The following is a 10,356-nucleotide window of genomic DNA, read 5'->3' as shown; positions in this document are numbered from 1 at the left end:
TGTGTTGTGGTGGACAGGAGGACAGCCCTCACAGACAGCACTGAGTTGTGTCCCTTGTGTTGATAGAGACAGCTGTGTTGTGGTGGACAGGAGGACAGCCCTCACAGACAGCACTGAGTTGTGTCCCTTGTGTTGATCGAGACAGCTGTGTTGTGGTGGACAGGAGGACAGCCCTCACAGACAGCACTGAGTTGTGTCCCTTGTGTTGATCGAGACAGCTGTGTTGTGGTGGACAGGAGGACAGCCCTCACAGACAGCACTGAGTTGTGTCCCTTGTGTTGACAGAGACAGCTGTGTTGTGGTGGACAGGAGGACAGCCCTCACAGACAGCACTGAGTTGTGTCCCTTGTGTTGACAGAGACAGCTGTGTTGTGGTGGACAGGAGGACAGCCCTCACAGACAGCACTGTCTGCTCTCTGGCCTGGACCCCTGTGTCTGGGGACGTCAACACTGGTCAGTGTTCCCCCTCTCTTCCCCCTGTGTTCCCTGTGTGTTCTTCCTATGTTCCCCCTATGTTATGTGTTCCTTGTGTGTTCTCCCTGTGTGTTTCCCCTGTGTTCCCTGTGTGTTCTCCCGTTGTGTTCCCCATGTTCCCTGTGTGTTTTTCCTATGTTCCCCCTATGTTATGTGTTCCCTGTGTGTTTCCCATGTGTTCCCTGTGTGTTCCCCCTGTGTTCCCTGTGTGTTCCCCCTGTGTTCCCTGTGTGTTCCTCTGTTCCCCCTGTGTTCCCTGTGTGTTCCCCCTGTGTTCCGTGTGTGTTCCCCCTGTGTTCCCTGTGTGTTCCTCTGTTCCCCCTGTGTTCCGTATGTGTTCCCCCTGTGTTCCGTGTGTGTTCCCCCTGTGTTCCCTGTGTGTTCCTCTGTTCCCCCTGTGTTCCGTGTGTGTTTCCCCTGTGTTCCGTGTGTGTTCCCCCTGTGTTCCCTGTGTGTTCCTCTGTTCCCCCTGTGTTCCGTGTGTGTTCCCCCTGTGTTCCGTGTGTGTTCCCCCTGTGTTCCCTGTGTGTTCCTCTGTTCCCCCTGTGTTCCGTATGTGTTCCCCCTGTGTTCCGTGTGTGTTTCCCCTGTGTTCCCTGTGTGTTCCTCTGTTCCCCCTGTGTTCCGTGTGTGTTCCCCCTGTGTTCCCTGTGTGTTCCTCTGTTCCCCCTGTGTTCCGTGTGTGTTCCCCCTGTGTTCCATGTGTGTTCCTCTGTTCCCCCTGTGTTCCGTGTGTGTTTCCCCTGTGTTCCGTGTGTGTTTCCCCTGTGTTCCGTGTGTGTTCCCCCTGTGTTCCCTGTGTGTTCCTCTGTTCCCCCTGTGTTCCCTGTGTGTTCCTCTGTTCCCCCTGTGTTCCCTGTGTGTTCCTCTGTTCCCCCTGTGTTCCCTGTGTGTTCCTCTGTTCCCCCTGTGTTCCCTGTGTGTTCCTCTGTTCCCCCTGTGTTCCATGTGTGTTTCCCCTGTGTTCCGTGTGTGTTCCCCCTGTGTTCCGTGTGTGTTTCCCCTGTGTTCCGTGTGTGTTCCCCCTGTGTTCCCTGTGTGTTCCTCTGTTCCCCCTGTGTTCCCTGTGTGTTCCTCTGTTCCCCCTGTGTTCCCTGTGTGTTCCTCTGTTCCCCCTGTGTTCCCTGTGTGTTCCTCTGTTCCCCCTGTGTTCCCTGTGTGTTCCTCTGTTCCCCCTGTGTTCCGTGTGTGTTCCCCCTGTGTTCCGTGTGTGTTCCCCCTGTGTTCCCTGTGTGTTCCTCTGTTCCCCCTGTGTTCCTCTGTTCCCCCTGTGTTCCGTGTGTGTTCCCCCTGTGTTCCGTGTGTGTTTCCCCTGTGTTCTGTGTGTGTTCCCCCTGTGTTCCCTGTGTGTTCCCTGTGTGTTCCCCCTGTGTTCCCTGTGTGTTCCCTGTGTGCCCGGTGTGTTCTGTCTGATGTGTGACCGGTTTGTTCCACTATGTCACACGCACACACACACATTAAAGAAAAGAAAGACCATATGTATGTCCATGTGTGTGTGTGTGTGAACCAGGAGTGGTGGGGGTGGGGTACACAGATTGTGTGTGTGTGTGTGTGAACCAGGAGTGGTGGGGGTGGGGTACACAGATTGTGTGTGTGTGTGAACCAGGAATGTTGTGGTTGGGGTGCACAGATTGTGTGTGTGTGTGTGTGTGTGTGTGAACCAGGAGTGGTGGGGGTGGGGTACACAGATGTGTGTGTGTGTGTGTGAACCAGGAGTGGTGGGGGTGGGGTACACAGATGTGTGTGTGTGTGTGTGAACCAGGAGTGGTGGGGGTGGGGTACACAGATGTGTGTGTGTGTGAACCAGGAGTGGTGGGGGTGGGGTACACAGATGTGTGTGTGTGTGAACCAGGAGTGGTGGGGGTGGGGTACACAGATGTGTGTGTGTGTGTGTGAACCAGGAGTGGTGGGGGTGGGGTACACAGATGTGTGTGGGTGTGTGTGTGTGTGTGAACCAGGAGTGCTGGGGGTGGGGTACACAGATGTGTGTGTGTGTGAACCAGGAGTGCTGGGGGTGGGGTACACAGATGTGTGTGTGTGTGAACCAGGAGTGCTGGGGGTGGGGTACACGGATGGACGGGTGGAGGCGCTGTGTTACAGTCTGGACCCTGGCAGTCATCTTGACGCCTCGCCCTACCATTCCAGCCTGCTGCTGCACACCTCTGACCACCTGCCTGTGTCTGCTTTGGCCTGGCTGACACCCACACAGGTAACTGTTCTATAACCTGCACAAGCTGCCTGTGTCTGTTCTGGCCTGGCTGACACCCACACAGGTAACTGTTCTATAACCTGCACAAGCTGCCTGTGTCTGCTGTGGCCTGGCTGACACCCACACAGGTAACTGTTCTATAACCTGCACAAGCTGCCTGTGTCTGCTGTGGCCTGGCTGACACCCACACAGGTAACTGTTCTATAACCTGCACAAGCTGCCTGTGTCTGTTCTGGCCTGGCTGACACCCACACAGGTAACTGTTCTATAACCTGCAGAAGCTGCCTGTGTCTGTTCTGGCCTGGCTGACACCCACACAGGTAACTGTTCTATAACCTGCACAAGCTGCCTGTGTCTGCTCTGGCCTGGCTGACACCCACACAGGTAACACTCACTGTTCTTTAACCTGCACAACAAGAAAGAGTGGTGATGTCTGTGTCATGTGATAATGTCTGTGTGATAATGTTTGTGTGATAATGTTTGTGTCATGTGATAATGTCTGTGTGATAATATTTGTGTCAATGTGATAATGTCTGTGTGATAATGTTTGTGTCAATGTGATAATGTCTGTGTGGTAATATCTGTGTCAGTGTGATAATGCCAGTGTCCTGTCTATGTCAGTGTGATCATGTTAGTGTCAGTCTGATAATGTCTGTGTGATAATGTCTGTCAGTGTGATAATGTCTGTGCGTTAATGTCTGTGTCAGTGTGATAATGTCTGTTAATGTCTGTGTCAGTGTGATGTCTGTGGCAATGTGATAATGTCTGTGTCAGTGTGATAATGTCTGTGTGTTAATGTCTGTGTCAGTGTGATACTGCCTGTGTCAGTGTGATAATGCCTGTGTCATTGTGATAATGCCTGTCTCATTATGATAATGTATCAGTGTTATAATGCCTGTGTCAGTGTGATACTGCCTGTGTCAGTGTGATAATGTCTGTATCACAGAACACACCTCAATTGATGTACACGTAGAGTGTACCATGATGGGTCACTGATTTCAGGGGTCACTGACACTGCTGGGCAGCAAAGAGCAGACAACTTTGGCGCAGATGCTGACAGTGGGTTGTCATAGCAACAAATGGGCTGGGGAGGAGGAGAGGGGTCAAAGGTGGAGGATGGAGCTGGGACCTTGTTGTCAAGTTGCTCTTGGCAACAGCATGGCTGCCTTCGGTGAGTTGTGTCAGTGTGTCTGTGACATGTCCATTGTCTTCTTTGGATGTATGTTGGTGAGTCATGTCAGTGTGTCTGTGATACTGCCTGTGTGAGTGTGATAATGTCTGTGTCATTGTGATAATGCCTGTGTCATGTCAGTGTGTTTGTGCCATGTATGTTGTCTTGTTTGGATGTGTGTCAGTCATATCACCCATCTCTGTATGTCTGTCTCATCTTTGTCCATCTCACTCACCTGTCTTTTCTCTGTTTCCTTGTTCAGCTGGTTGTCTTTCCTTTGTTATTTGGTTTTCCTGTCATCTGTCTCTCATCTTGTGTTGTCTTTCTCCCTGTGTCTTATGGTCAGTACTTGTCTTTCCCCCTGTGTCTTATGGTCAGTGCTTGTCTTTCCCTTGTCTTATGGTCAGTGATTGTCTTTCCCCCTGTGTCTTATGGTCAGTGCTTGTCTTTCCCCCTGTGTCTTATGGTCAGTGCTTGTCTTTCCCCCTGTGTCTTATGGTCAGTGCTTGTCTTTCCCCCTGTGTCTTATGGTCAGTGCTTGTCTTTCCCCCTGTGTCTTATGGTCAGTGCTTGTCTTTCCCCTGTGTCTTATGGTCAGTGCTTGTCTTTCCCCCTGTGTCTTATGGTCAGTGCTTGTCTTTCCCCCTGTGTCTTATGGTCAGTGCTTGTCTTTCCCCCTGTGTCTTATGGTCAGTGCTTGTCTTTCCCCCTGTGTCTTATGGTCAGTACTTGTCTTTCCCTTGTCTTATGGTCAGTACTTGTCTTTCCCCCTGTGTCTTATGGTCAGTGCTTGTCTTTCCCCCTGTGTCTTATGGTCAGTGCTTGTCTTTCCCCCTGTGTCTTATGGTCAGTACTTGTCTTTCCCTTGTCTTATGGTCAGTGCTTGTCTTTCCCCCTGTGTCTTATGGTCAGTGCTTGTCTTTCCCCCTGTGTCTTATGGTCAGTGCTTGTCTTTCCCCTGTGTCTTATGGTCACTATGCCTGGTCAGGTCATTAGATCTGCTACTGGTAACCTGAAATCCAGTACAACCTGTTCAGGGTCGGATTGCCGGCGACTAAACCGGCACTCCCACCGCTCCCTTCCGGGACTGGTGAGGCGGGTGGCTAGACACCTTTATGGAATTAAAAACAAGATCCATAAAAGGGCGTCGGCTCAGGAGAGCCACCGACGGCCATCTAGCTCCACCGTGCTGTATGCATGCCACACGCAGTTGGTCCCCGGAGTGTGTCTACCCATGCATGCGAAGTCTGGATCCGGCAGAATCTGCGGAAGAAACCTGTCGGTTCAACGGAGAGGAAGGCGGTTACAGCAATGCACTGTGGAGTGCAGAGAGCAAGATGAGACACCGAAAGGATATCTTGGTCATCCACTGCATCCGTGCTCATCCTCCAGTCATCTTGACTTAGTCTTGCCACTGGAAATTGGTGAACCCGGACGAGAGAGTGAGGTCGATGTTGTGCAACTCCTCTTCACTTTAAACAAACTCATCGCGCAAGTCATCAGTCATCCTTATTGACCTTTCATCCTTCATCATTTCATCACCCCCAAGTCCTGTGGCAACAGGCGAGTGACGAAACGACAGGTGTGGGTACACTGGCAGTCGCAGCTGCAGACCTGCATGCAGGCAGCTCAGGCCATAGGGTCGTTCTTCATCGACAGGAGCAACGATGGAGCTCGGCAGCCGTCTGAGCGTCTGAGCAGCCCTCTTTAGGAATGCACTGCTCACCTCCCTGGCATGAGGAAGGGGCTAGAAAAGGTGCCCTAAAAATTGCCTGCTCCATATCGCCCTGGCCAGCATACCGCGGCTGGTGGGGACCCTACATCAGCGGTCGAAACAAAGAGAAAGAAAAGAAAAAAACAAGGATCGTTCCTCACCATTGGTGCTTAGAACATAAGGACTCTCCTGGACAGAGATAACGCGGACAGACCCCAAAGGAGAACGGCACTAGTTGCATCCGAACTCGCCAGATTCAACATCGACATCGCAGCCTTGAGTGAGACTTGGCTTGCAGGCGAAGGCGAGCTGTGTGAACGGGGATCTGGTTACACCTTCTTCTGGAGTGGACGAGGAAGTGAAGAGCGATGTGAGGTTGGCGTTGGTTTTGCAGTAAAAACAGCACTTGTCAGCAAGCTAGCTGGAATCCCAAAGGGAGTCAACGATAGGTTTATGACCATGAAACTCCCACTGGCATCTGGCCAGAAGCACCTCACCATTGTCAGTGCCTACGCCCCAACCATGACCAACCCGGATGAAGTGAAGGCGAAGTTCTACGAGGACCTTCACTCTGTCATTGCTGCTATCCCTAAAGCAGACAAGCTTTCTTGGGGACTTCAATGCTAGAGTTGGCTCTGACTACATCTCCTGGGATGGAGTGATTGGAAAGCATGGCGTGGGCCACTGCAACCCAAATGGATTGCTTTTGCTTCAGACCTGTGCAGAGCACGAACTGCTGATAACCAAGACAGTTTTCTGCCTCCCTACCCGTAACAGGACATCATGGATGCACCCTCGCTCAAAGCATTGGCATCTCATCGATTATGTCATCGTCAGGAAAAGGGATAGGCAAGATGTATGTGTGACAAAGACCATGTGCGGCGCCGAGTGTTGGACAGATCATCGCCTTGTAGTCTCGAAGCTGAATATTCGAATCCAGCCCAAGAGACGCCCCCAAGGCCAGAAGACTCCAAAACGGCTCAACATCGCTAAGCTGAAAAACATCACCATCAAACACTGAAACAGACCTTGTGGAGCTGCTGGAAGATCGTCTGGAATCCGCCTCTCTGGACAAACAGAATGTGGAGTCTGACTGCAGGACCCTGTGTGAGCTGATCTATAGTACAGCTTCACAGACCCTGGGACCCATGACCAGAAAGCACAAAGACTGGTTTGATGAAAACTGTGATGAAATCAAGCAGCTTCTGGATTAGAAACGCCGTCTGCATCAAGCCTACCTGAGCAACCCAAAGTCCACATCAAAAAAGGATGCGTACAATGCCATCCGCAGGACTGTTCAGCAAAAGTTACGTCAGATGCAGGATAAGTGGATGAGTGACAAAGCTGATGAGATCCAGGGATATGCTGACAGGCACGATATGAAGAGGTTCTATGTTGCCTTAAAAGAAGTCTACGGCCCCACATCCTCAGGATCATCCCCGCTCCTCAGTGCAGATGGGAATACCTTGATCACCGAGAAGGAGCAAATTCTTGAACGCTGGGCTGAGCACTTCAACAGTGTCTTAAATCGCCCTTCCTCCATAAATGATGAAGCCATAGACCGTCTCCCACAAGTCCCCATCAACGAAGCACTGGACGATCCGCCAACACTTCTTGAGACCCAGAAAGCAATCCGTCTGCTATCCAGTGGCAAAGCACCTGGCTCAGACTCCATACCAGCAGAGGTCTACAAGGATGGAGGCACTGTGCTGACTGAGAAGCTCCATCAGCTGTACTCACTCATGTGGAAAGAAGAGACAATCCCCCAGGATTTCAAAGATGCATCTATCATTCATTTGTACAAGCAAAAGGGGAACCGGCAAGCCTGTGATAACCATCGGGGCATTTCCTTGCTCTCCATCACAGGCAAGATACTTGCCAGGATCCTACTAAACCGCCTCACAGCACACCTTGACCAAGGTCATTTGCCTGAGAGCCAGTGTGGATTCTGGAAAGAGCGCGGAACCACCGACATGGTGTTTGCTGCAAGGCAGCTGCAAGAGAAATGTCAGGAGCAAAATGCTGATCTGTTCTCCACCTATGTTGACCTCACTAAAGCCTTCGACACCGTGAGTAGAGAGGGACTGTGGAAGATCATGGCCAAGTACGGATGCCCTCGGAAATTTATTTCCTTGGTCAGCCAATTCCATGAAGGCATGCAGGCTCGAGTCCAGGACAATGGCGAAACATCTATTCCTTTTCCTGTCACAAATGGTGTCAAGCAAGGCTGCGTCCTGGCTCCAAAACTGTTCAGCCTCATGTTCTCTGCAATGCTTACTGATGCCTTCAGAGATGGCGATGTTGGAATCGGCCTAAAGTACCGAGCAGATGGCAAGCTGTTTAACCTCAGAAGGCTTCAAGCAAAAACGAAGGTCATGACAGACATCATCAGAGACTTTTTGTTTGCTGATGGTTGTGCCCTCAACGCTGGATCTGAAGCTGACATGCAACTCAGCGTCAACAAGTTTGCCACTGCCAGCAGGAGCTTCGGCCTTACCATCAGCACGAGGAAAACTGAAGTTCTCCATCAGCAAGCCTCAGGGAAACCCCACCTTGAGCACAACATCACAGTCAACGTCAGAGACTCAGTGCGGTGGAGCGGTTCACATACCTTGGCAGCACACTGTCACGAAATGCGACCATCGACGATGAAGTGAACGTCAGGATTGCAAGAGCAAGCGCAACTTTTGGTAGACTCTGTGCAAATGTCTGGAACAGAAGAGGCATTGGTCTTGAGACCAAACTAAAGGTCTACAGAGCAGTAGTTCTCCCCACACTACTGTACGCCTGCGAAACTTGGACAGTGTACCAACGACATGCCAAGAAGCTGAACCACTTCCACACAACATGCCTCAGGAAGCTACTGAACATCAAGTGGCAAGACAGGACCCCAGACACGGAGGTGCTTACAAAAGCCACCCTTCCCAGCATCTTCACCATCCTGATGAAGTCCCAGCTTCGCTGGGCTGGACACATGGCGCGCATGCCAGACCATCGGCTGCCCAAAAGGCTCTTCTATGGTGAGCTGCAACAAGGGAAGAGATCACACGGAGGTCAGAAGAAGCGCTTCAGAGATACTCTGAAAGTCTCTCTGAAAGCATTTGATATCAACCCTGACTCCTGGGAGGAATGTGCAGTAGACAGTGACAAATGGCGCGCTGCTGTGCACAAAGGTGCCAAGTTGTGCGAGGCCAACAGGACTGCTGCAGCTGTTCAGAAGAGGCAGGCCAGAAAGTCACGGGCAAACAAGCTCCCTGGCAGTGATATGCCTGTCTTTGTCTGCCCCAACTGTCAGCGAACATTTTGTGCGCAGATTGGACTATTCAGCCATCTGCGCATTCACAGATAGATTCATGAGCATTCCCTGTGTCTTATGGTCAGTACTTGTCTTTCCCCCTGTGTCTTATGGTCAGTGCTTGTCTTTCCCTTGTCTTGTGGTCAGTACTTGTCTTTCTCCCTGTGTCTTATGGTCAGTACTTGTCTTTCTCCCTGTGTCTTATGGTCAGTACTTGTCTTTCCCTTGTCTTATGGTCAGTGATTGTCTTTCCCCTGTGTCTTATGGTCAGTACTTGTCTTTCTCCCTGTGTCTTATGGTCAGTACTTGTCTTTCCCTTGTCTTATGGTCAGTGATGGTCTTTCCCCTGTGTCTTATGGTCAGTACTTGTCTTTCTCCCTGTGTCTTATGGTCAGTACTTGTTTTTCCCCCTGTATCTTATGGTCAGTGCTTGTCTTTCTCCCTGTGTCTTATGGTCAGGGCTTGTCTTTCCCTTGTCTTATGGTCAGTGATTGTCTTTCCCCTGTGTCTTATGGTCAGTACTTGTCTTTCTCCCTGTATCTTATGGTCAGTACTTGTCTTTCCCTTATCTTATGGTCAGTGCTTGTCTTTCCCCCTGTGTCTTATGGTCAGTGCTTGTCTTTCTCCCTGTGTCTTATGGTCAGTACTTGTCTTTCCCCCTGTGTCTTATGGTCAGTGCTTGTCTTTCCCCCTGTGTCTTATGGTCAGTGCTTGTCTTTCCCCCTGTGTCTTATGGTCAGTGCTTGTCTTTCCCCCTGTGTCTTATGGTCAGTGCTTGTCTTTCCCCCTGTGTCTTACGGTCAGTGCTTGTCTTTCCCCCTGTGTCTTATGGTCAGTGCTTGTCTTTCCCCTGTGTCTTATGGTCAGTACTTGTCTTTCCCCCTGTGTCTTATGGTCAGTGCTTGTCTTTCTCCCTGTGTCTTATGGTCAGTGCTTGTCTTTCCCCCTGTGTCTTATGGTCAGTACTTGTCTTTCCCTTGTCTTATGGTCAGTGCTTGTCTTTCCCTTGTCTTATGGTCAGTGCTTGTCTTTCCCCCTGTGTCTTATGGTCAGTGATTGTCTTTCTCCCAGTGTCTTATGGTCAGTTCTTGTCTTTCCCTGTGTCTTATGGTCAGTTCTTGTCTTTCTCCCAGTGTCTTATGGTCAGTTCTTGTCTTTCCCTTGTCTTATGGTCAGTGCTTGTCTTTCTCCCTGTGTCTTATGGTCAGTGCTTGTCTTTCCCCCTGTGTCTTATGGTCAGTGATTGTCTTTCCCCCTGTGTCTTATGGTCAGTGATTGTCTTTCCCCCTGTGTCTTATGGTCAGTGATTGTCTTTCTCCCTGTGTCTTATGGTCAGTGCTTGTCTTTCCCCCTGTGTCTTATGGTCAGTGATTGTCTTTCTCCCAGTGTCTTATGGTCAGTTCTTGTCTTTCCCTTGTCTTATGGTCAGTGCTTGTCTTTCTCCCTGTGTCTTATGGTCAGTTCTTGTCTTTCTCCCAGTGTCTTATGGTCAG

At 50.7% G+C, this 10,356-nt stretch overlaps 1 protein-coding gene across 1 annotated transcript in view; it reads left to right on the top strand.

The window, feature by feature from the left end:
* The window catches only part of LOC143293346 (uncharacterized), an 86,581-nt gene that overhangs the window by 36,062 nt on the left and 40,163 nt on the right, over positions 1 to 10,356 (top strand). The window contains exons 7-9 of the mRNA XM_076604124.1: positions 359 to 453; positions 2,523 to 2,683; positions 3,686 to 3,854. Coding sequence (XP_076460239.1) covers positions 359 to 453; positions 2,523 to 2,683; positions 3,686 to 3,854 — 425 coding nt within the window. The remainder of the gene's footprint in view (positions 1 to 358; positions 454 to 2,522; positions 2,684 to 3,685; positions 3,855 to 10,356) is intronic.

Source organism: Babylonia areolata, chromosome 19, assembly GCF_041734735.1.
Source record: "Babylonia areolata isolate BAREFJ2019XMU chromosome 19, ASM4173473v1, whole genome shotgun sequence".
Classification (NCBI taxonomy): Eukaryota; Metazoa; Mollusca; class Gastropoda; order Neogastropoda; family Buccinidae; genus Babylonia; species Babylonia areolata.
The sequence above is the reverse complement of the archived record's forward strand: the minus strand, read 5'-3'. Positions and strand labels throughout refer to the sequence as shown.